Source organism: Dermacentor albipictus, unplaced genomic scaffold (genome assembly GCF_038994185.2).
Source record: "Dermacentor albipictus isolate Rhodes 1998 colony unplaced genomic scaffold, USDA_Dalb.pri_finalv2 scaffold_14, whole genome shotgun sequence".
In the NCBI taxonomy this organism is placed as follows: Eukaryota; Metazoa; Arthropoda; class Arachnida; order Ixodida; family Ixodidae; genus Dermacentor; species Dermacentor albipictus.
In genome coordinates, this window is record NW_027225568.1 from 12603990 (window position 1) to 12631342 (window position 27353).

General features: G+C 47.9%; 1 protein-coding gene across 1 annotated transcript in view; it reads left to right on the forward strand.

Moving 5' to 3' along the window:
• Positions 1–27353, forward strand: part of LOC135905862 (whirlin-like) — a 639865-nt gene that overhangs the window by 169973 nt on the left and 442539 nt on the right. The window contains exons 3-5 of the mRNA XM_065436976.2: positions 1784–2054; positions 23544–23672; positions 26829–26954. Of these exons, the coding sequence (XP_065293048.2) occupies positions 1812–2054; positions 23544–23672; positions 26829–26954 (498 nt within the window). The 5' untranslated portion in view covers positions 1784–1811. The remainder of the gene's footprint in view (positions 1–1783; positions 2055–23543; positions 23673–26828; positions 26955–27353) is intronic.

Consider the following 27353-nt stretch of genomic DNA (forward strand, 5'->3'; position numbering starts at 1 on the left):
CCTATATATACTGTGGCGAGGAAAGTATATGTCGCCTTGAAGACAAGTCAACTTGTCGAAACGTTGGCTCCTGCTTTCACCTTGTTCTCGTTTTGCTCACTGGCCTATATGGCCGTTTATGTACTCATGTGCACGAAATGTTCGCTCTCTCCGTCATTTGCTGTTTCTGTTGCCCTTTTTCCCCCGTGTAGGGTAGCAAACCGGACGCTCGTCTAGGTTGCCTTCCGCGCCTTTCCTATCCTCGCTTTCCCTCTTTCCACGTGTGTACCGCAACTGCAGAGCTCTTAAATGTGCTGTGCCTGAAGAAGCACCGCTTTTACCTATAGCGCACTACTATGGTCGCAGACCGATCATGGTCACGCTAGAGATTGGTTCTGCTTCGGCTGCTCCAAGCAAGAGACACGGCGGTTGTTGATAGCAATAAGCCGACGGAGAAACCAAAATCGTCATTGCATTGTCACTTTGTCGATGGTAGTGAGCGCAGTATTCACGAATGAATTGTGGGATTTCACGGGCCAATAAAACTATTTGATTATTAGGCACACCGTAATGTGGGACTCCGGAATAATTTTGACCTCCTGTCGATCTTTAACTTGTTCCCAATGGGACACGGGCGTTTCTGTATTTCGGGCCCATCGAAATGCGGCCGCCGCGGCCTGGATTCGATCTCGCGACCTCGTGCTTAGCACCGCAACAGCAAAGCCGCGAAGCCACTATGGCGGGTGTTGTGAGCCCAGCGTTAATAACAATTTTTGTTCATTCGTGTCATGTTTGAGAGCCCAGCAGTCGCGGCGCGCACGCGGGGATAGTTCCGGGTCGTTTTTTTAAATTTGTTTTTCATATCAGGCGCGTATTCTTTACGATGCAGAGAAAAACTTGCTGCTTTAAGAAGTGTTGTATGGGATTTATTCGTCGGACAATCTTCCACCATTTTAATAGGAAGTTTTTCGCGAAACGGAAAGCTTACGAAGTTGAATAGTAATGTTGCCAAATTTCGCAACTAAACAGAGAACAAGAAAAGCTGGATTTTCAGAATACAGCAGCGCAAATCGTGATGTTGCTCGCATTCCCCTTATCGCGCATTGTGGCCGGGATAATGTAGTGATTCTATTTCAATTTTTTGCCTTGTCGCGATTCTCTAATAAGCTGATCGCCAGGGTGGGGCGCTTGTAAGCTGTGGCTGATGAAAATGCAATAATATTGAGGGAAATGATTAGCTGGGACACCCTGCGCTCGCGTGTCTTGAAATAAAGGTGGTTCTTGAGGCTAGCGAGTGTCCTCTTCTTTTCGTTCTCATCTTGATCGGCGCTGTTCAAATCATGATTCCGCTAAGGAAGTCAATATTTACCGAATTAAGGAAGCGATGAAAAGCCACTGTATCCTCTGATACCTCATTTGCGATAATTTCGGTCATCAAAACCGTTTGTCGTCTGTAGACCTTGCTTTCACGATTCACCTCTACCTGTGTTTACAAGATTGCTATAGCATGCTGTCTACGCTCTGTAAGTACTATACGACTCGTGATTTTCATTAACACTGCGGCCAGGCTACCAACAGACTTGGGGTGTTTCGCGCGCGGCCACAAACGACTACACCGTCGGCCAATTGTAAGAAAGTGGCATCCGTATGAACCTACCGAAGCAATAGGTGAGAGTTGCTGCAAACTTAGAGCAGCACGCGAGTGTCTGAAGATAAACCGGCGGGCGCCGAAGTCGACCCTTACTTACCTGACATAGTCCAAAGTGCATACCACCCGTGAACCGATCGGGCCGGCCCTGTGCAGAGCCCCTGGAAAGCTGGCACGCGGGTCCATGTCGTTGCCGTGGCGTGACCCGGTGCGCACGGTGACCTTCCAGCGGTCGCCGTCCAGCCGGCACCTGGACTCGGGCCGGCTGGGTTTCGAGGTGCGCGCCACCGAGCCCGGAGCTGGCCTTATCGTCGCCCACGTCGATCCCCAGTCGGCGGCGCACCGCGCGGGGCTCAGGCCGGGGGACCGCATCCTGGCAGCGAACCACGTCCCCTTCCGCGACCTGGACCTCGACGCGGCGCTGCAGGTGAGTGCATGGTGCCGCCTGGGCCCCTTGCTGACGGGCAGGGGGCCTTGTCACCCCGCTAAGTTGCACTAACCGCCAGTCTCGTACACGTCTACAGCAAAAAAGAAAGAAGAAAAAACTAAGACGGAGAAGTGGAAGGAGGAACGGCTATAATTTTAAAAAGTTGACAGTCACTTTATCATACACTAAAGAGGATGAAGGCGACAGCAAGCGCGCTCCCGAGACATTGGTTAAATTGCCTCACATTCTCGCTCGTATGCGTTGTTACGTCCTATTACTTCTTTTCTCCCACCACATGTCGTGGGATCGAGTGCCACAATTACATCCGCCTTTATTAACACCAAAGGCCGCGGATTCGAGTCATACCAATGGTCGTGGGTTCGTTTTCGACCAATGGTTGAGGGTTTCACCATCAATTTTGGTGCCATGATGCTGGACGGTCAATTTTTTTATAACGCCGGGCAACGGATTCTTCGACCTATGAGCCACTTAAGGCTTTCGCCTTTACACCTTTCTCAACAACGTCAGTCAGTCTGTCGATCAGTCTGTCTGTGTTTATTTAATTCTATTTTTGTTGCATCTTGTACCACTGTTAGTAAGATCTTCACAAGGGCTAGTTGGTCCATATCTAGAATTTAGGTTGAACAGTGCGAATAAAACATTGTGGTATGACATTGTGGTACCATTGAAATCACATACAAATACATTACATACAAATACATTGAAATCACATTGTGGTATTTGTTTCCTGGTGTCCTTGTTTTATTCGCGCTGTTCAACCTCAGCACCACTGTTCTTTCAAGCTGTTTTCTTTTTGTCTTTGTTTTCTGTTCTTTGTGTAACACAAGTTCACCAGTACTAGGCGTAGAGCTGTTCCTGGGCACTTTCAGAAATAAATGAAATGATCATGTAACCTCCAAGGAAGTATTCGAACAAATGTAACGTGACTGTTACGTTGCTTTACTTGCACCGATTTTCATTGAAGTTTACGAATATGAGTAATGCTATCTAACTACCTTATGTGTATTTCCTGTAGACGACAAAGTATTATACAGCTTTTCATTTTGCAAACACTGTCTGGTGACCTTCCGACATTTGAATGTAAAGGACTGCAGCTGAAGCACTGAAGACTTTCTCAATAAGGGCTCTTAGACTCGCGCTGCAAGGTTTGTATCTTTGTCACAGTGACATACCTGAATGGTGTTCAACTAGTTTTGATCTCCTTGCCTGCTTTGGTTACACTCATGAGTTTCGAGCAGCACGCTTCCGGTGCCATTAAGTCGCTATGAATCTATTCCAACCCGTCCAAATGTCAACGAGGCTGTTTCTGTCCGCAAGTCTGGATATGGTCTGGCATGGGTCTTTGCCGTATAGCTGCACTGTTCTTCGGACCAGGGAGGTCACGGGATCGAATCCCGGCCACGGCGGTTGCATTTCGATAGGGGCGAAGTGCTAAAACACTCCTGTACTTAGATTTAGGCGCAGGTTGAAGAACCCTACTTGGTTCAAATTTCCGTAGTCCCTCACTCCGGCGTACCTCATAATCGAGAGCGTGGTTTTGGCACGTAAAACCCAAAAATTTAATTATTTTATTCTAGTTCTTCGGACCAGGACGGAAGTAAATCACTAGCCTTTACATTGTCTACTGCCAAGTTCACGGGCTGGGGACTTGCTGCGCTGCTCATTACTTGTCTTCATATATTCTAAGTGAGGGTCATCGAGGGAACATCGTGGAGCAATAACTTCCTTTAGCATGGCGTATAAAATATACACACGATAAGAGCTGCTGCTTGCATCTGTCCGTCACCGTCACAACGGAAAGCTCGTAGACCGTGCGCTAAGTTGGCGGGCTCGTCTATATCGCATTGATTAGCTTGTGCTATCTCTGAAGCTTCTACTTTCTGTGCAAACAGCGCTATAGCGAAGCAGAGTCGCGGAACATGTGTGCTTTTTGTGGCTAGCTGCTGCATTCATAAAGCAGTTCCTACGGTGAATGCACTTCGTAAGAATAGATACTGGACTATAGCTATAGCATGCGTAACATTTTTGATGCCCGCACTGTTCTTCACACAAAGAGCTTTATGAGTCCCTGGCATGTATCCCTTGTAGATCACGGTCAAGTCGCATAGCGGTACTCCTCTCTATATAAAGTTGCTCTTTATGCATGTTGGTAGGCATATTACATTCCGAACCATCGCCCGCCTTCCCAACAGAGACCTTAAAATGAAGCTGAAACAGATTTCAAACAAAGTGAGCTTCAAACTAATTATTATAGTTTGTAGCCCCCTGAATACAAAAAAGAATAGATGAGCAGGTTTCCAGTCACCGCAAATTTCTTTAATTTAGCGAAATGAAAAAAAATAATAAGGAACACGAGCAACAGCGTCTGCGGAAGATGCCACTGGTCGGTTAACAGGTCCTGTTGACGAAGACGATCGTGATGTCATTGTGGATATGAGTGATGCGTGTGATTTGAATAGAGCGCTCACGGGACTCCTGTGTTGACGTCACCCTCCATTTGCCTGTATTCACAAAGCGTTCTTACGCTGAAATTGTTAGCAAAAGCAGATGCCAGTCGATCATGTTGTCGGACGTAATATCAGCTAAGGTGGCAGGCCAATGGCGAGGAACATTTACGAACGAGAAGCTTTGCAAATTCGGTGCCTTCACTTCCTTTCGCGTCGCGCTTGCGGGGAGCCCCGTGCACGTTTGCTCATCCGATGAGCGAGATTAGCGACGGCAAGAAAAGCACGAGAATTGTCACGTAGGCGGCAGTCATGTGATTAGCTCTCATTTACGCCATTTAGAGGCGAAACTCCGGCAAACAATTCACACGTTTTGCGACTTAATGTGATCGCGCTGCGGTGAAGTAAAAAAAAAGCGTAGGCCGAATTTGCAGAACTTGTATTGTCACCAGCATCATGCAGGATTGGGAAGAATTGCTCTTATGAATAATTTCTGTGTCAGACGTTTTTGTGAACGCCGGGTTTTGGACTATATTTACAGCAAATCCTTCCTGTACAAATCCTTGACGTCTTCCGTCGTTAGTCATGTGGAAATTTTTATTTCCTTGTGCAAGAAAAGTGCACATGAGAGGCGCTTTATAGCAAATTATGGAGTCAGCATAGTTTACGTCAAACTGACATAATACAATATGTCTCTCAGGCAAGGGTAAGTTCCCCCAGCGAAGTGGCTGCGTTAATAGCAGAATGGCAGGGGTAAGTGTAAGGGTAAGGGTAAGCTCAGTGCCAAATTGTGCAGTAAAGAAATACAGACAGGCTTAAATAAATGTCCCTTGTTAGCTCAAATGTCTCTTCGCCTATCACTTGGAAATACACAAGGTTTCGCGCCGCCTTCAAGCGTTCGTTGGAGCTCAGCTTTTGGAATCGATCTCAAGTCATCGTATGTGCGTTGACACGACGCCCACGTATTTGCCATTTGGATACCACTGGGGCGGAAATCGTAACCCGGAACTGCTTCCTCCATGCGCACACTGTAAGCACAATGCTGAACAACGAGCTCAATCCCCGTATATCATGGGCAATCATTTCAACCATTTTCGCGTGCAGTTCAGCGGTGTAGGTGATGCCCTGACGCCATGTTCACGCATTGCTCTTTTTTTTTTACTTTGAGGACCATATTACGTAGTGTTTCGGATAACCTCCTAATGTTCTTATCTATGTCTGTGTTTGTTCAACACATCACAATTCAGTCAGCTCTATGGCAAGCTATAGAATCATGTATGTACTACACCACCCAGCGCATCGGCAGGTCTGCTTGAAAGATATATCCCATCGTTCTCAGCCGACCATGCCACAATCACTGCATACCAAATCAACGCAGCAACAGCGATGAAAAGTATCTTAGGAAGGCCAGGCTACATGGCCTTTCCAAGTGAAGGCGCAACTACGCCATGTATGTGAAAGCGGCTCCAGCGGTTTCGAACGTGCAGTGTTGTTTCTGCGTTCCTCTGTCTCGCGCTTTCATGGCACATAGCCGAAGGTGGGGATATATTACAGCGAAGCTGCATACCTCTACCGTCCAAGTAAATTTTCGTGTCGTTGGCGTGGTAAGCAAAAAACTCCGCGTACGTGGGCCGATCCCAGAGATAGTGCATTGCTCGGCCGACCCTCGGCGGAGGTGAAGCAGGCGTTAAGCACTCGCCGTGCCTGGGCAGGCCCCAAAGATAGCAGGGATGCGTGGTGGAGTTGCAGCTCGCCATTAAGAGGCCCCCATACACAGCTTCGCTGGTCATCCTTCTTCACAAAGTAAAAGGGTACTGAGTTTTTTTTTGGTAGTTCTGAAAGCCCGTGAATATTTCCCTGGCAGAGAAGCAAGTGTAAGTGAAATAGCTGTTTTTCTTTTATTTTAGCTTCGTGGCACATGTTTAAGAAGGGTGCAGGGAACGCGATCAAAAAGCCAACAATAATGTTGCCTTCATGGGCAACACGCCCCACAGAAACGGCTCCTTTCCGAAGATGACCGTTTGCTGCATGTAAGAGCAAGATGATACCAAGTTGGGTCGCAAAAGTTAATATACCGAAGTAAAAAAGCACTGCGATGTTTACTGCCGGGAGCCGAACGTCTCCGTTTACGTCTTCGGCCGTTGCAGCACGCTAGCGAGATCATCAATCGGAGCAATCAGGTGCCGGCGCGACAGCGGAATGGTGAGAAACAGCGATTGCGAGTGCAAGCAGCCTCGGATGCACTAAGCCCGACAAAACGACGACGACCACGAGAAAGCCAGGACTGCCTAATTCATTGACACCGGTCTAATGGTCACTGCCGAGCTCTATAAGGGCTGCCACGTAGCCGGGTGAGGGCATTCAGTTCCCCAGCTCTATTTTTTTTGCGAAGGAAGTAGCCGCCCGGGTCTTCATTGACGTCTAGCTCGACACCAAGTGACCGCAGTCACTTGATTGCGGCGAATGTTAAATGAAGGGTAGGAAGTAGGAGGGGAGTGTGTGTGTGGAGGTGGGGGAGGGGGTGGCGTCAGTAGTTATATAGAGAAGCGTGGCAGGGTGCTAATGGCCCTAGCTGGCACTGCGCTTCTGCACCACTCGCCGCTAAGCCTACCGAGGTTTAGCACGACTACGGGCGTTTGCGGGCAGCCAGGCCCGCTCAGCGATAGCGATGCAGCCTGGACCCGACTCCCGCTCCACGAAATATCCTAATGTTGAGCCATCGACGAGTAGACTAGCCCAGAACTTGCTAGAAGCACAAGAGATGGACGACGACCACCTCGGCGCCTCCGACTCCGAGAATTCGGCGGACGGGGAGATCGAGGACTCCGCCATGCAGGAGCAGCAAGACACTCACAAAGAAGACGAAGCAAATTGGGAATTGGTTATGACCAAACGCCAAAAGAATCGACAAAGGAAGAACGGACGGAACGCCGGCAGCGCCGGGAATTCCCCGGCCCCACCGCCGACAGCTGGCGCGCCAGCTTCCGGCGCGCTGAAAAAAGACGGGAAAGGAGCGCAGCGGCAGTCTAGGCAGAGGCTGCCCCCGCTCCCCAGAGACGACTTCAAGATTATTTTGCGACCGAAGGGACTCGTAGTCAAGTCGCTCCAGCAATTTCAAGTGGCCCGGGCCGTAGCCGCGGCATGCAGCAACAAGTTCGAAGGAAGAGACCTGATCACGAGGCTCCACACAGGGTCCAACATAATAATCGTGAGCACGCCGAACGAGGAGGCCGCCCAGCTCGCGAGGCGCATCACTAGCCTCACGCTCGAGGGACGCTCATATGACGTGAACGCTTACGTGGCCGCACAGGAAAACACCCGGCGTGGCGTGATACACGGAGCGGACCCCGGCGCGACACCGGAGGAACTGAAAGCCGAATTGTGGACGCGCACACAGGGTGTCACCATTCACAGCGCCCGAAGATTAGGCAAGACCAAGACGGCCGTCATCACCTTTGACGGACCGATCACACCGAAACACGTCATCTACTGCGGAGCCGAGTACAAGTGCTACCCGTACCGGCCCACAAGACAAATCTGCTACGTTTGCTGCCAACAAGGTCACCGCTCCGATGTGTGCCCCACACCGGACGCCAAGGCTTGCAAACAGTGCGGGATGCAGAACCCGCCAAAGGATCACCAGTGTACCCCCAGATGCCTGATCTGCGGAGGCAACCACACTACCGGATCGCGGGAGTGCCAAGACCGACTAAAGAAAGCCAGGGACCTGCGAGGCAAGGCCAACGGCGACAACAACGGCGGCGGACGCGGGAGCAGACGTCGCAGCCGGGACGACCGCGGCAAGAAGCCGCGATGGTTCAGCTCGGAGGAGGAGACTTCGCGGAGCCGTTCGAGATCCCGGGCGTCGCGGAGCCGTTCACGGAGCCGGTCACGGTCCTTCCCGCCCCTGCCGCCCCTGGCCATTAAGGGAGCAGGCCAGCTGCAGCAGCAGCAGCAGAAGAAGAAGACGAAGAAGGAGCCTACCCGAAAGAGCGGCGGCGTCAAGGTGAGCTGGGGAGCCGAAAACCCTTGGTTTGCTCCGCACTCGGGTGGGGTAGCTAACGAAAAGAACAACACAAACAGCCACCGCGAACAGCCTAGACAGGAGGACGCGGAGAAAATAGCGCTGAGACGTGAATTAGAGCTATCACGCGCTAAGCAGAAAGTGCTAGAACGCCAAATAGCAGAGCTAACGAAGGCAGTGCGAGACCTTAGGTCGAATAGCCCTGCGCAGCCACAGACCGTACAAACCCAAGCCCCATGGCAAGCAGGCAACGAGGATTTCGCCACGTTTAAAGCAGAGATTCAGCAAATGATGCAGCAGATGATGCAGCAACAGCAGCAACAAATGCAGCAAGTGCAATTACAAGTCACAGAGCTCCGGAGCAGCATCCGCAAGCAGAAGTTTACCGAGAACATTAGAGAGAAGGCCTACCACCGCCCCGCGCTGGCATCCCTCGCCGACACATCCGCAAACAACACCGAGGCTTAAACATGGCCAGTAAAACTTTAAGCAAGCAAGAAAGCTTAGATATATGGCAATGGAACTGCAGAGGCTACCGTAAGAAGCAGGGCCTCCTCCAACAATACATTCACACGCAACAAGCACCGCCTGACATCATATCGCTTCAAGAGACGGGCACGACACCAACACTCGCCGGATACACGTGTTACGAGACTCAAGAGAAAGGAAGAACGGCTACCCTAGTCAGCAAGGCACTCATCGCCATAAGCCACGACAGGATAGCCGACACCGACGTAGAGCACGTGATTGTAGAAATTATGCCCAAGAAAAAAAGAAAGAGGGGCAGTATATTTATTGTAAATGCATACAGCCCTCCGAAACAGAGGAAGGCCAAATTCTACGAGCTTTTCCATGGCGCACGCAAACTAGCGAAAGACAGCACGCTAATCATCCTAGGAGACTTTAACGCCATGGACAAAAGCTGGGGATACCAAACAGCAAACCCAAAAGGCAAAACGCTAGCGGAGGCAGCAGAGAACACCGACTGCAACCTACTCACAGACCCAGACACTCCAACCAGAATCGGAAACAGCGTTAGCACCGACACCTGCCCCGACCTCACGTTCATACGAGGAGCGGAGCAAGCAGTGTGGGAGAACCTGTTAGAGAACCTAGGTAGTGACCACTACATACTCAAGACACAAGTAACTTCGGACAGGCTAAGGCGTCAGCTGGGATCGGCAAAAATTACGGACTGGAGCGCTTTTCGAGAGGCATGCGATAGGAATCTCGCCGAGAACGGGATCCAATCGATAGAAGAGTGGGGGGAAAATTCTCATTGAAACACAGCGCAAATACACCAAAGAAATCACGCGAACGACGCAGACGCCCGAGGTAGACGCCAGACTGCTCAAGCTGTGGGAAGCTAGACGCGGGCTCACCAAGAGGTGGAAGAAACAAAAATACAACAGGAAGCTAAAGATAAAGATCGCAGAAGTCACACCGAAAGCAGAGGAGTACGCGGCGCAATTGGCAAGGCAAAATTGGCAGCAATTCAGCGACTCCCTCAACGGAACTTTGAACACAGCGAGGACGTGGCATATCCTCAAGGCTCTCATAGATCCGACCAAGACCAAGGCAGAAAACAACAAAACCATCTACCGGTTCATCCACCAGTACGAGGGACCAGACTCCGAACTCCTGGAGAAGGTGCGCGTTAAATGCTTCGGGGACACAAACCCAGCAGCTTACGCAGAGCGCTACCGAGGAAGAGAAAACGTTAACCTGGACAGACCCATCACGCGAGAAGAGGTCTACGCAGCGATTCGAAACACAACCAGAAACACGGCCACGGGTGCAGACAAGATAAATAACGCACTCATCCGCAGCCTTAGTGAAGAGTTAGTCGCAGAATTTACCGACTTTCTCAACAAACACTGGGAAGCTGAGACCGTCCCCGAGGAGTGGAAGCATGCGGAGGTAGTGATGATTCCTAAACCGGGCAAGAAACTGCAAATTGAGAACCTCAGACCGATCTCGCTCACATCTTGCCTGGGAAAACTGTACGAACGAGTGGTGACGCTGAGACTACAACAGTACATGGAGGACAAGGAACTGTATCCCCACAGCATGTTTGGATTCAGAGCAAAATTATCGACCCAAGACGTACTGCTTCAAATCAAAGAAGAAGTACTCGGGAACGTCCCCAGGAGCGGGGAGAATATAATAATGGCATTGGATATCAAGGGGGCTTTTGACAATGTAAGCCACGAAGCTATCCTCACGGGCATGAACGACCTGAACTGCGGGAGGAGAGTCTACGGCTACGTCAAAGCCTTCCTTTCAAACAGAACGGCAACGATTGGCCTCGGAGGGCTCCGATCAGAGAAGTTCCTTACTCCAAACAAAGGGACACCTGAAGGGTCGGTCATCTCCCCCACGCTTTTCAACATAGCAATGATTGGCTTGGCAAAACAGTTAAAAGAAATCGATGGCATACACCATGCCATGTATGCCGACGACATCACCATCTGGGTTAACACAGGCTCGCTCAAACAGAAAGAAGAGAAGTTACAAGAGGCAGCCACCTGCGTAGAGGACTACGTCAGAGCAAGAGGGCTAGCCTGCTCCACTGAGAAGTCTGAGCTCCTGAGAGTTTGGAGAGGTAAGCAAAACCGCACAGTCCCCACCAGCGACGAGTTAAAGCTCAACGTCTACCTCGAGGGCAAGCCGATACCGGAAAAGACGCTCATCAGAATCCTGGGGATGTGGATACAGTCAAACCAACGCTGCACCCACACCCTCGCCCTACTCAAGGCATCCACCCCACAAGTGGCCCGCATGATCACGCGCATCTCACACAGACGCCACGGCATGCGAGAGGAGGACACACTCAAGCTGGTCACAAGCTTGGTTGTCAGCCGAGTGGCATACAGCCTCCCATACTACAATCCCATCAAGAGTGAGGTACAACAGGCGGATGCGATTCTACGCAAAGCCTACAAAACCGCACTCCACCTTCCCCAGAACACCTCAACCGAAAAGCTCCTAGCCTTAGGACTACACAACGCCTTCGACGAATTGAAAGAGGCGCAACTAGTCTCCCAACAACGCAGACTACAGCAGACCCCATCTGGCAGGGAGCTCCTGAAGAAACTAGGCTGCGCCGATCAACTGCAAGAGATCCAGAGGACCGAAACAATTCCGGACGAGTATCGCAACACTCTAAAAGTAGCACCCATACCCCGGAACATGGATCCCAACCTCCACAAAGCACGCAGAGAAGCGAGGGCTGAATACCTACAAAAAACACTAGCACCCCAAGAAACGACGGTATATCTGGACGCAGCCACATACGCCAGAGCAGCGGGGCAGAGCAACACGAACGCGGTAGCAACGGTGATTGATTCGAACCTACGCGAGATCACCAGCGCATCACTACAAGGCTGTACGATAATCGAGGCTGAAGAAGCGGCCGTCGCTCTAGCGGCAGCGGAGGGATATCGTTCTAAACGGTCTTTAACAATCCTTACAGACTCGCAAACAGCGTGCCGCAACTACCTACGCGGCAGAATAGGGCACGGAGCGCTCCGCATACTCCGCTCCGGAGACCACATAACACAACGACAAACAAAAGAAGAACCAATTAGGCATACAATAGTATGGATGCCGGGACACACGGGAGTCGCAGGGAACCAAGAGGCGGACAGGATAGCTCGAGGGCACACTTACTACCGAGCATCCCACGTAGGCGACCTCGAGGAGACCGAACCTGTACCCCAAGACTATTCGGCGATACTAAATTACTACAAGGGCTGCAGAAAGCGGTATCCACCACCGCACAGCTCCCTTAGCAGAGAGGACTCTGTCGCGTGGAGGCAGCTACAAACGGGCTCTTACCCGAACCTACACGTACTCAGCAAAATTTATCCGACACAATACAATGACAAATGCCCCTGGTGCCACGAAACACCCACGCTGTATCACATAACGTGGGCATGCCAGAAGATAGACGTGGCACCCGTTATACCAAACCCGAGTGCGGAACAATGGGAGGGAGTGCTCTCCAGCGATCGCCAGGTCGACCAAGAAGGTCTGATTCGGCGAGCACAACTGGGAGCTGCATCCAGCGGAGCCCTGGACTAAGGGCAACCGACCGTTGTGTTAGAAGATGGACGATTCCATCTGAAGACCGCAGAAGACCAGCGAATCTAGAGCTGATAAAGTTTTTCACTCACTCACACACTCAGAGATTCCTTGAGTTCTTCTTATTGTTCTAGGTGCTTCGTAAATGAAGTTAGAATAGAACAAAGTATTTTGACGTATATTTTTTGCCACTGTACATAAACCACGTGTATATCTATACTGACATACATGTTCCTTATTAATTTCTAACTTTAAGTATTTAAAAAAAATACCCTAAACCTTACTCTAAATACGCCATACAGAGTAATTATTAGCCCAGTCCGACGTAATTTCACAACAAGAACAAAGCAGATAATATGCACATACGGCAATTACATTAATTAACTTCTGGGTCACAAATTTTACGGCACATGCACCTGATTATATTCGAAAGATTGGAGGAATCGTCGTAAAAGCCTGTTTATGCCTTTCTGCAGTTGTGTAGAAATCTTGTACGTACACCGAAATAACTGGCGCCAAAATGTTCGTTCACTTTACCTGATTACGCATGTGGAAACGCAACTAGTGGCTCGCGGTACACACCCATGTAATCTAGTAGGGCAGCGTCCCATGAAGCTACGCCATCGTCATTATCCTATTTTTACCTCCAGTGCAAGACGTAGGCCTCTCCCTGCAATCTCCAGTAACCCTTGTGTTGCGCTAGCTGACTCGTGCAATTGACTGCGCTTTCCTTCACTTGGCACCCATTCTGTAATTCGCCATGAAGCTTCGCCATGTACCACACGGCAAAGTGGTTGGTCTCACTCCTTCCGCTCAAATTACGACACGTCGAATCGGCAGTGGTGCAAAAGTGCCACTCGTAACCAGCCCGTGGGGAGAGGCAAGAGCGACACCAGCTTGGCTTTGCGCCACACTTCGACTTCACGGAGGCGCTGGATGGAGAACCGTGTTTCGCGGTGCCGCATGCGTAATCCCACAAACAGCTCAAATAATTTGGCGCCAGAGTTTTCGGTCTACATGTCCACTTCGAAATGTACAATGGCATAACTGGACATTTATCGTGATTCGTCCGAGTTCTCCAATATAATCATCTGCCGTAAAGTTTGTAACAAAGAAGTTAAATAATGTAATTAGTTGAGTTGGTATGCGGTAACAGAGCTTTTGGTAAGCCTGCGAACATATATTCTCAGTGTGAATACGCAAATCAAGATTATGCGTCACTGTCACCCCTAAATATCGGAAACTCTGTACCTCGGCCAAGGCATTTTCTCCTATGTTATATTCAAATCTGATAAAGTTCTGTTTTTTACTTACGTGAGTGTATGTAGATTTCTTTAAATTAATTACCATGCCCCAACTTTGGCACCACGAGTTTAATGATTGCAGGCATCTGTTTAGTTTAATCTGACCTTCCGTGCAGGTTATACGCGTGTAAATTAAACAATCATCGGCAAATAGTTTAATTTTGACAGACGGATCAACATTATAAGGAATATCATTAATATACAATAAAACAATAGCGAAACTAAAACAGGCCCCTGCGGCACTCCAGACACAACTTCACGCTTCCCCGATTCACTTTCCCAGATTCTGACCCTTTGATAACGGTTTGTTAAATATGCCTGAATCCACAATACTATATTTTCACTAATTCTTAGGCTTCTCAATTTGGAAAGCAGTTTATGACGTGCAACTTTATCAAATGCTTTCGCAAAGTCTACACATACAACATCTGTTGGCATTCATCTATAGCTTTACAAACGTCATGTACAGTTTACATTACCTGTGTCACTGTCGAAAGGCCAGATCGGAAACCGTGCTGAACTGGGCATAATAAATCGTTTTTTTCTAAAAAATACAGAATATGTCTAGCTATTGCATGCTCTAGGACTTTACAGCACACAGAAGTGAGCGAAACTGGTCTATAGTTGTTTGCACATAGCCTATTGCCATCTTTAAATATCGGAATGACGGTCGCATCGCGCCAGTCCTGAGGTGCTGAATGATCCCGCAAAGATCTTTCGAATAAAAGCTGCAAATAATGCGACATCCATTCAGCGTACCGTTGAAGAAACGCCGTCGGTATTTGATCTGGGCCACACGATTTTTTTGCGTCCGACGTTAGCAACTGTTGGAGCACGCCCTCCCTTGTAATGCGCAGGTCTTCCATTGTGTATTGTATTGCGCAGACTAAAGGATCATTGTCACTATCACATCTATCCTTGGTGAAAACTCATTGGAAGAGCTGATTAAGTACGTTTGCAATATCTTTTTTTTTCTGTCATGACTACGTCGCCATCCGCTATCTGTTCTATTTCATCCTTTCTATCTGTGAAATACCGCCAAAACTTTTGTGGCGAGCATTTGAGGAATTTTGTAAGCGTTTTATTAAAGAATGTTTTCTTAGACTCCGCCAATGCAGATTTCAGCATTCGTTTGGTTATTGAAAGTTCTGTTGCCCTGCTTTTTGTCTTCCGTATTCTTTTTATCTTACGCTTAAGACGTATGATGTTCCTAGTAATCCATGGATTTCTTTGCTTTGATTTCTTTATACGTGTGGGGACAAAATGGTCTATGCAGTATTTGAATATGCCTTTAAGTCGGTCCCATAGTTCTTCTACACTTTCGCGGTTGGATGCTATTTGAAATTCATTAAACATTTCTTCCAAAACGTCTAGGATAGACGTGGCATTCGCACGGCCATAATCTTAACATGCATCACGACATATGCTTGCTTACAGATTCTTGTGTGCAGTGGTACATTCAAGCAAACCATCTTATGATATGACAAACCATTCTCAACTGATACAATATAGTCAGGTATTCTACTGGATATGAAAACCACGTCCAACAATGACTGGGACTTCGGTGTAACTCTTGTGAAGTCTTTAACTACTTGCTTAAGGTTATGTGAAAACATGATCTGGACCATTTTATTGGCGCTCCTTATTTCTACATTACCCGTTGATAGACTTTCCCATTTATTATACGGCAAATAAAGTCACCAGCCATTATTAGTCTTGCGTTTTCATTTACATGGGAGCTAAGAAATTCATTCAACCCATCCAAAAATTCTGGCGGAGTGGCTGGTGGTCTGTACACAGTCCCTAATATATACCACATGTCTGCACAGTGTATCTTGCACCAAACCGTTTCAGGGAGACTGCAATCACGAGCGACTGTGTTTTTAAAACTTTTCACAACAATAGCCACGCCACCACCTCTGGAATCCCTGTCGCATCTAAATACCTTGTAGTCAGGAGGAAAAATACTACTGTCACTAATTGCACTATGTAGCCATGTCTCAGTCAACATAAATACATCAGGATTCTGAAAAATTAGTAGATACTCTAAACCAGTTACTTTCTTTACTATGCTGCGGGCGTTGCCAAGTACAATTTTGAGCTATGACCGAGAAGAATCGCTATCCGTGTCAGAAGCCTTGTCTAAAGTTTGCAACCGAGGCAATGTCTCGCCAGCAGTATTTCCCCCCTTTTTGAATTGAGGAACCTTATCTTGCTCAGTTGGTTACAGAAACCGTTTATTCCTTTCACGATCCCAGACGTAGATATGATTGTTGATCTTAAGCTTGTCATGTACCAGTTCTACCTTTTTGCCGTTTGCTCGTTCCTTTTCACTGCTTTGCCATAGTTTTTTCCGTACTTCTACAGTTTCCTTAGCGTAGTCTTGACTTATGTTTATCGAGCTGCCTTTCAGCTTGCCGCAGTTCTGCATAACAGACTGTTTTCTCGCGAATCATAAAAATGCATGATTACCGGCCGATTACTACTGTCTTTTTTTCTTGCCAGTGCGTTGAATTGTGTCGATCGTGTTCACATGAACTCTCAGGGTCCCTTTAAAGACATTCTGAATAACAGCTCGTTTCAGGTCGCTGTCTGATTCACCCTTGTCCTCATCGATACCAAAAACCAAGAGATAATTGGATCGGCTCCTACTTTCATATTCTAATAACTTCGACACCTGGTGACGAACAAGGGATTCTAGGGTTTGTACGCGCTTGTTCAGTTCTGCAATCACGTTAAGTGCAGTGTTCATTTTTTCGCATTTCTCATTCATTTCGGTCATTTGAGCTCTTAATGCATCTATTTTAGCATCTGATGAAGCCTGATTATCAATGATTAATTGCAACATTTCTGCGGTTTTGGGCCCAGGATTTTCTTCAACATCTCCTGAAACCAACAGTGCCGTCATCATAGACCAAGAGTCAACCAAAAAATTAAGGTAACTGCGATGGCACGGCAGGGCTAACAAAAAGCGGTTGTCGCTTGTAAAAGTTGTACCATTAGGCAAATAACGAACCTGCAACAGCATAACGTCCGCTTAGGCATGTTGTCGCTAGGCCAGGTGCCGTGCCCTCTGGAGCCTCCCTCGCTGCTTGGCTCCTCTTGTTGCCGGTCCAGTGGTGACGTCACCGTCATCGACGAAAGACGATCCACGAGCCGGATGCCATCAATCCCAAAGTCTTGATAAGGCGTGAAGAAAAGCGGTGCCTCGTCCGGACTGCAGACCGGTGTCGCGTTCACGAAAATCCATTGCAAAACCTTCAACAGCAGTAACGTCCGCTTAGGCATGTTGTCGCTAGGCCAGGTGCCGTGACCTCTCTGCTTGTCATGCGCCTCATTTCCGAAAAAAATGCAAATCGCAAAAGTCACTGTACTGTTTAAAAAGGGTGATGCGAATTACATAGGTAATGATCGACCAATTTCTGTACTACCCATATTCTCTAAGGGATTAGAAAAAGTTATCCATATTCGAATGTCCACCTTCCTTGATAAACACAATTTAATCTCACCTGCACAGCTTGCATTCAGCAAAAACAAATCTACGGAAATTGCGTTACTTGACCGGTAAGAATTTTTTTATCACATTTTGAAAAACAAATGTTAGTACTGGGTATTTATGTGGATTTCTCTAAAGCATCTGACTATTCATCACTGTACACTATTTAATAAACTTGAAATATATGGAATCCGCGGGCATTTCCTGCAACTAATTCAGTCATACATTAGTCACCGGCAACAGTTTGTAAAAATAGAATCATATCAATCTGAGTTAAAATCTGTTTTTGGAGGTGTTCCCCAAGGGAGCATTCTGGGTCCACTGCTCTTTAATATTTACATCAACGTCCTTACAAATATGTACATCAAGATATATTTTACACGCGGATGACGCCAGTATTTTCATAACAGCTCCCTATTGTAATCAACTGGTAAGTGCAGCAAACTCCCTCCTTACAAACCTGAAAAAAATGGTCAATAGCAAACCAGTTGAAAATAAATGTTAATAAAGCAAAAGCTGTTATATTTAGGCCAAAATCAAAGCAATTCAACGCTCCAGTAAATTTAACGTATGGGGCGAACCACTACAAATAACTGATCGCATTAAAATCTCTGGCATAACTTTTTCCAATAATGTGCATTGGGATAACCACATTGACATTGTTTTTACAAAGTTAACTCGTGTAGTTGGCGTCTTATCTCGCCTAAGAACATACCTGCCAATGAAGGTCAAACTTCTTTATAATTCGCTCTTTTACTCTCATCTAAATTACTGTTTATTGCTTTTGGGCACAACTACTCAAACTAACTTACAGAAACTTTGTGTCCTCCAGAAAAAATTGTCAGACTGCTTTATGACTTACCATATAACAGCCATACACACAGTTTTTTTTTTCAAAAACACAAACATTACACCAGTAAAAAATCTTTATGACTATAAGCTGACACAAGCATTCAAACGCGAAGTATTTGAAAATAGAACGTTTCTACTCGACTTATCAGCACCAAAAAGACATTTCCATACACGTTACCCATCACAAAGAAAAATTGAATGTTATAACCCCTTGGGCTAACTACTCCACAGAAAAACTGTCTTTCACCCCGCCCACTCTCCTGAATAATTACAACAAAAGTACCACTGACATTTTAAAAAGAACTAGTGCTCCAATACGGCAATACTATGTATAAGGTATCTAGTCTTTCTCATTGGACGATTTTTGTGTTCATTCCTTGTGTCCGATTTCGGTGCCTATGTATGTTTTCGATGTTCCTTCCTGTAACCTTTTTTACTGCCGCCTTGTAGAGGGGGCTGCGGGCCCCTGTCAAGCTTCCGTTTTTTCGTGCAGCTTTTACCTGCAGCCTCCTCCATCTTTCTTGATGGGAAATAAACATTATTATTATTATTATTATTATTATTATTATTATTATTATTATTATTATTATCTGCTTATCTGTCAGTGTTGCGCAGTGAGAGGTCAGTGTCATTTGAGTCGCTGAAGAAACGCCCCTACGGAAGGCAGATCCCGCGGCCACCGAACGCATCGGGGATGTGGCATGTTGAATTTAAATTTTCGCACAATCGCAATTTTCGTGATGTCTCGAAGACTCCAAGTCGGCTCTCCATCTGTTCCTAGAGAGGGCTTTTATTCCAACATCCCCAAATCTTTCAACAAATCCATCTTAGAAACTGTTGCACTTTGACATTTGTTTTGTACATCATGTACAAGTTCATCTGGTTCAGATATATTCACCTACCGCAAGCGTTGGTCTCTAGCTTAGTGGGTAAGACACTCGGCCTCTGAGCATGTGGCAGTAGGTTCGAAACTCAGCACTGCCAATATTTTTCCTTTTGAAGTTGTTTTATACATACCTTACTGATAAGGATGCATGGGGTTTTATTGCGCAAGGGCCAATGTTCCATTCTTTTCTTTAGAGTATTTTGCCTTACTTGACGGACATGTTTCCTAATTGGGCAGGCATCGAAATAGCCACGCATTTAAAATAGCTATAAGGTCATGCGCATCTGGGGCTGACAATATCTGCTGTGATGTTAAATAGTTTGGCGTTGTCTTAAACAGTGATACCCTGGCCGAGAAGGTGGTTTCATTATTGCGAAGTGCTAGGAATGAAATAATGGTAAGAATTTCCTGCAGGACATGGCCAAATTCCGACTTTGTGACGATAGTCGATGCCCGACGAGGCCATTGGGAGACGTAATTAGGCTGGTACGTAGTTGAAATGCTGGTAATAGATTTTATGAAAGAACGCAAGGCGGAAGGGCTTCGGGCGACAAGAAAGAGGTGGAAGTTGCAAAAAAAGTTTACATTGACGCCAGGCTAGCTGCGCGATTGTAATCGTTGATAATAATACGTGCACTGTTATTATGAACGGTACACCTTGATAGAGTAGGGATCCCAAATAAATGCTCCGTATTCCTGCTGGGCTGCTGTGTCAGTGGTTCGAGGGGAGTGCAGGGCACTGAACGCCAAGCGATAGCGTTATCTAATGTTTCGCTGCGCGCTGACTTACACCGGCGATTTCCCGTAGGTCTCAATTCGCGCACCATCGAGGTGCGACCTTTATAACGCCACCGGCGGAGCTCTTCTTGACGTCATCGTTGTAAAGCGTACCTGGTAGCCGCCAAATGGCTGTCTCTTGTGTCCAGCAGTAGTTGCCTTGCGTGCGGCGTCGCGCCAACAAGTCGCGCTCACGTATATTTAGGACACCGCGGAGCATTTCATGAACAACGCTCAATTTTGCTATCTCTGTCACTACTTCGGCCAACTGCCGAAAGTACCATTTCTTTCACGTTGTATGTTTCTTTTTTCCATATGCTAATCCAAGGAATATATCTTGCGATTAAAAAATTAAATTTTTGGGCTTTACGTGCAAAAGCACAATCTCATTATGAGGCACGCCGTAGTGAGGTGCTCCGGAAATTTGGCCCACCTGGGGTTCTTTAAAGTGCACCTGAATCTAAGTACACGGATACTTTCCCAGTTCGCCCCCATCGAAATGCGGCCGCCATCGCCATGATACGATCCCCGAGCTCGGGCTCAGGAGCCCAACACCATGCTTTAAAGCTTGACTGCCAGCGCAAGGACAGCAGAGGGGACAGAAGAGAGAACAGAGCGCTAACTTCCAACAGTTTGTTTTCTTCTCAAAAAACATAGCAAGTTTTATAGCCACACATTAGCACACCAACTATGCACAGAACACTACGACAAAGCTATACAAAATTCCCCGTGGCATCGATAGCGCGAAGTATCTGACCTCCTTGTCAGTTAGCGCCACAGGGGGGGGGGTTGCTGATGAACCCGTCTTTTACGCATCGAATTTTTCCCGCTTCGATTATTTCACGCGTGACACAATCACCGTGTTTTGCAATGATGCTACATTTTTCGTATCTTGGCTTAGATCCACACATGCAGTAGTGGGCTGAAAGTCAACGCTGTTTAGCGCGGTCAACATAGTACATGCGCAGCGGCCCGTCTGGCCGATGTAAGATTTAGCCCAGGAAAAGGGATGCAATACACCGCCTTGTTTCTACAATCTATTAATTGCTTCTCGAATTGCTGCTATGAAGCTATAAATTGCTTCTGCCTTGAAGAAGACAAGTCCACTTGTCGAAACCTTGGCCCCTGCATTCACCTTGTTCACCTTTTGCTCATCGTTTTGAATTTCCGTCTCCCGCATTCCCCGTCTTTTTTCTGGATTTCTCGAGTGATAAGGCACTCACGTTTGGGCCGAGATGCTGGGACGGTTATTTTGCACAGGTTGCCTTATATTTCAGGGGCAGGAAAGACAACTTAGATGTTAACACGCAGGGCGACGTCTTTCAGATTGTGCGCGATTCTATGCATGTATGGGATTGCAGCAATTTCTTGTCTAAACCGAGTTCCTCCATCTGGATTTTCATTCACCACGGATGTATAGCTGCGTAGCAAGCCTGCAGCAACAGAGATATGGACAGCCTGCCGAAGTTAACCATTCAGATTACTCACGGAAGATGTCGATCATTTTATGTTCGCAGGAGTTTCTTAAGGCATTATTACCGCCTAACGCTACGTTTTATAAGTTTAGAGTGCGCGGAGTTGAATAGAACTTATAAAACGTGGCAGTATTAGTTCACGTGCGAAATATTCGAAGGGGAAAAAATTATATGCATGTTTAAAAGATGGGTGCGTCAGCACCCCTTTCTGTGGCGCTAACTGACAATGAGGTCAGATACCGCGGGCTATCGATGCAACATTGAATTTTATATTGCCTTGTCGCGGTGTTCTCTGCTTGGCTGGTGTGCTAATGTGTGGCTATAAAACTTCCTATGATTTCTGAAAAGGAAATCAACTGTTGGAAGCTAGCGGCGCTGTTCTCTCTTTGGTCCCCTCTGCGGTCCTTGCGCTGCTAGACAGGCTTTAAAACATGATGCTGTGCTGTACTAAGGGTGGGAAGGGTTGGCCTCCAAATTTCCCAACACCAAAGCCACCAAGAAACCGCGGGCGGCGTATTAATTTGTGATTGGTGCGTCAAAAGCACTCAACGGGTGGAGTTTGAACTGAAAGAAGGAAGTGTACAGCGTTAAATTAAAGTAAATAGGGAGAAACGACACAAATGAAGAAAGATAAAGCGTTCAGAATCACTCATACTATACCCACATGCCGTTAGAGAAATTCAGCATGCCACACACTTAATGCCGTTCATTAATTACCGTGATTGTGGATATGCAAACGAATACAGAAGCTCTGGCGACGACATCTTGTGATGTTTTACACAACTCGATTATGTCATGAACCTTACTGCGTTTGACTACTCTTCATTTATGCGCATATACACGGAGTGCAGCAGCTCGTTACAGTAAAAGCTGCATGCCGCTTCCATGGATTAAACGCAGGGATGCGAGATGGCACCAGCGGTGCTGTTTTCATTCAGAGCATCACATTAAACCGCAACGCAAATTTTATACAGGGGCGGCCACTGTCGCGAGAAAAACTTGATTGGTATTTAACTCGATATACCGTGAACAGTCTTTGCACCTTGCGGAGAACGTGTGACGCATATGACGCCTAACGCAGACACGTACTGATATCAGAGATTCATCTGCAAGCTCATCTGGACAGCTGTTTCTTCTCCAAACATTAGCTATAACATTGGACGTTTGTGTACTGATGGCGTATACTGATTTCCTGATGATATTGCCTTGCTTAGTAACTCAGGGGAACAATTGCAATGCATGCTTACTGACCTGGAGAGGCAAAGCAGAAGGCTAGGTCTAAATATTATTCTGCAGAAAACTAAAGTAATCTTTAACAGGTCTCGGAAGAGAACAGCAGCTTACGATAGGTAGCGATGCACTGGAAGTGGTAAGGGAATGCATCTACTTAGAGCAGGTAGTGACTGCGGATCCGGATCATGAAACTGAAATAATCAGAAGTATAAGAATGGGCTGGGGTGCGTTTGGCAGGCATTCACAGATCATGAACAGCAGGTTGCCATCATCCCTCAAGAGAAAAGTGTATAATAGCTGTGTCTTACCAGCACTCACGTACGGGAAGAAACCTGGAGGCTTACGAAAAGGGTTCTACTTAAATTGTGGACGACGCAACGAGCTATGGAAAGAAGAATGATGGGTGTAACGTTAAGGGATAAGAAAAGAACAGATTGGGTGAGGGAACAAACGCAAGCCAATGAAATCTTTGTTGAAATCAAGAAAAAGAAATCGGCATGGGCAGGACATGTAATGAGGAGGGAAGATAACCGATGGTCATTAAGGGTTACGGACTGGATGCCAAGGGAAGGGAAGCGTAACAGGGGACGGCAGAAAGTTAGGTGGGCATCTGGATGATATTAAGAAGTTTGCAGGGACAACATAGCCACAATCAGTACATCACCAGGGTAGCTAGAGAAGTATGGGAGAGGCCTATGCCAGGCAGTGGGCGTAACCAGGCTGCTGCTGATGATGATGATGATTGATGGCGGAGAGTTTTGTGTGGGTGACCCTGTGCGTCTAGCATAACATGCATTATATAACAACTGCTATCAGCGGATATTTATCGATATCGGCATTTGGCGTGCCTGCCGCGCTTTCCCTCCTCCGGCCGAATGTCGCCGGGCGCAGGTTCTGGAGAGTCACCGGACCCTGCGGCTGAGCGTGGCGTCTCCCTCCCGGCACAGCGGCTACGCCTGGGTGACCCGCGACGGCCGGCCCACATCACCGCCAGCATCGTGGGGAGCGCCCGTGCACAAGGTGCGCAGCAGGGTGGGACAGTGCACTCCTCTGGGGGCCTTGAGGTCTGAGGCAATATATTTACCCGCGTATAGTTTCTGTTCTTGTTATCGTTGATACTGACAAATAAGTAAATTAATCACTACCAATATCATCGATAACAAGAACAAAAACAACTTGTTCATTTATTACGAGTATAGCGTTGAGTGCGAGCAAAAGACCGGAAATTTAGGACTAAATATTTCTATTCAGTTTGTATCGACAAAAGCACCTGCGATTCCTGGACAATGTGTAAACGTAACATAGACGATTCTTCACATCATAGATGGCTGTGGATGCACGCGTGATGAGGGTAGAGTTTTCAGTATTACTTTCCTTCACCGCTTTCGGGGCAAGCATATCGTTACACGTATACTATTACTATGCAGCCACAAGTGGCCTCTGTACACTACAAACGTGCGTACGGACTTACACCAGTGGTGTTTTCTTGGCCCAGATGCATCGAGCTTAGACATACATTTTTTTCTTTAATTTACTGTCACACATACTTTGTGTTCATTTTCCAAAAAGAAATGTAGAGTTCAACGTACTGGAACCGGAGAACAAGTTATTTGGGACACAGTAGTGCGGGGCCAACGTTACTAGACTAGCTTCAGTTGTAAAACTCCCCGCCCGCGCGCTTACAGCCGCTGTCGCCACTTCTGTGACAGCCGCCAGAGGGCAACGCTGTTCCATCGGGCTCCACTGCAGACGCCTCGTCACAGCCTTGAGCTCGTGCAGACGGGCAGTTTGCGCGTGTTTCACGCTCGCTGGCCTTCTCCCTTGCCCGAATTAGTGATACCACGAGAAAGCGGTATCCACCTACAGCAATAAGATTTATCGCGCCAGTTCGTTAATGCTGAAAGAAGGGTAAACTGCACGATAGGAAGAAACGCATACAGCGAAGCGCAGAAGCTGCGTTTCTAAATGTTGTTTCTTCCTGTCGTCTTAACGTTTCGCGCAGTTTAGGCTCACGAGCCTGAATATCTGGCCAAAGTGCGTGATTGTAGGATGATCCTCATCCCCACCGAAGCTTCTCACCACGCCAAAGAAGCGCTACAAAAAGAAAGATGAGGTTGGTCTTTGTACACACAAGCCACACACACACAAAAAAGAAGTCAATTTTTTTATTCCGTGAAGATGCTTAATCAGCGAAGCTGAAACGTGCGGCCCCTGTGTTTATCACTGGGTTAATCCCGAGGGTTCATTAAAGTATTTCTCAGTTATGAGGTTACACACACAATCGGCTGCGAGAGAGAACGACGTCACTGAGGGTATGTCCGCAGTTGTCGCTTGCGTTCGATGTCTCGAGTTTGCTCGGCGGCGTGGTTAGCAGCCTTCGCCTGCGATTTGCTGCTTGTGATTCTTCGAAATTAAATTTCTTCAAAATTAAATCTTTCCATTACGTATGACCATGAGTGGCTCACACTCCCTTAAGCAATGACTCATACCCCCGTAAACGCGGCTTCCCCATTACGACGACCGAAGTGAAGTGAAATTCTACGCTAGAAAGATGAACGGCCACACAGCCAGCTGTGGAAGACTACGACGAACGCGGGGGCAGTACACGAGCGCGTGCCGTTGATTTCGCAGTGAGTTCCCGGTCGGCACGAGGAATCGCTCTGTTTCACGCCGAGCGAAGCGTCGCATTGCTGGGAGCACAGAAAAAGTGGTGCGCCGAACTGTCGACATCGTTCCGATAGCGGCCTATGCAGCCAGGTACGCAGCACGTCGGCATCGTCTGCTGATATTCTTAAGAAACTCGGCGAAGGCTACAGTTTCACGGATGACATGCTTGCTGAAATTCGCCGCCAACAACGAACCACAGAATACACCAACGCTGCACCGCGTGCTTAGTCCGGCCCGCCCGCGTAGCCGGCTAGTGAGGAAGTGAAGCCGGGCGCGACTGCAGCGCCACGAACGCGCGGGCGGGTGGCGGTTCCGCGCAACGGCGCCGAGTTTTAAAACTGAAGCTAGTCTAGTAACGTTGGTGCGGGGCATCGGTTTGTTTTAACAACACGGGGTTCTTTAGCTTGCATCTGGCTTTGGTGTTGGGCTGCTGAGCACGAGGTCGCGGGATCGAATCCCGGCCACGGCGGCCGCATTTCGATGGGGGCGAAATGCGAAAACACCCGTGTGCTTAGATTTAGGTGCACGTTAAAGAACCCCAGGTGGTCGAAATTTGCGGAGTCCTCCACTACGGCGTGCCTCATAATCAGAAAGTGGTTTTGGCACGTAAAACCCCAAATATTATTATTATTTAGCTTGCATCTAAAGCACGATACACAAGTGTTTTTGCATTCATACACTACCAGATTGCGGCCTCTGCGGCCGGTGATCGAACCTGTAACTTCTTGCTCAGCAACATAAGGTCAGCGAAAGCCACTCTGCCGCCGTAATGAGTACATGCCACTAAAATGCTTGCTGACATGTAATACGTTCTCTCATTCACCGCCTCACAATTTTCAGGCAACAGCGGCGTCAAATGCAGGCACCGTTTTCTGAGAGCGCAACAAGCAGAGGAGCGCTGCACCGGAATGAAATCATCAAGGAAGCACCTAAGACTAATAAGTCGGTAGAAGTAGTTACCAAGGGCGGCTTTAGCAAAACTAGGAATCCTTAACATGGTAGCTCTCAGACTACCGCACACGACGTGTAGACACGAAGAATACACGTGGCACCGAACGCATACCCAAACCGCTGCCTGCGCAGGCACCAGGGTGACGCAGTGGTCTGACACGGACGTGGCCTTTACGTGGCCTCAGCACACTCCGTCTTGACCTCAGCCGCCTCCACACAACAGTTGCGACGCCCCTGCGAAATGAGCAGAACCGCCAGTAGCGGAGTGTACGCTTTATTTATCTCTGTCTGGCCCGCTGTGTTGGCTCCGCGGCTATGGCATTCTCACGAGGCCTCGGGTTGCATTCCCTGCCACAGTGCCCACATCCCGATTGTGGTTAGAGACCCGTCTACGTTTCCGTATGTCATGCCTGTTATAGGGCTGCGAGTGGTCGAAATAGGTCCGGAACTTCGCACTATACTGCCTTTCTCATAGCTCGTGCGTTGCTTTGGGAGGTTGCTGGCCGTTAGTGCTTTTCCCTCCCTCCAAATTCACACCGCTGTCCTATACACGTACAGGTGAGCCTCAACGTGGACAAGGGTCGCAGCCTGGGCCTCACCATCCGCGGCGGCCAGGAGTACGGCCTTGGAGTCTTCGTCATAGGCGTCGACCGGCACTCGGCTGCCGATATCGCCGGGCTACAGGTACGCTCAGCGGAGCCCATTTCGTCGGCGCAGTCATGTGTGGTCCATGCCTTGACTTTGTATTAAAAGAAAAAGAACACTGCGAAACATGGCAAACAAGGCGCGGTTAGGAAACGGAGACTCGCCTGTCGGCATAATGCGCCGTGCTATCATATGTGTGCAGGCGGCGTATTGAGCTGGCAGCTGCCCATTGGCACGTGCCGAAGACTTGAGTTGTCATGTTCGTTTATAGCTAGCTATCGCGTCGTCCCATTGCAGCCGCCTGCCGCGTATCATTCACTATCTGTCGACCAATGCGACATTCCAGTAGTGCATGTCATTACGCTCAGGACGTCTCCGCACTCAGCATCGTCACCCATCGGATAAGGACGAGTACTTTGCCGTGTGCCTTCCAAGCAC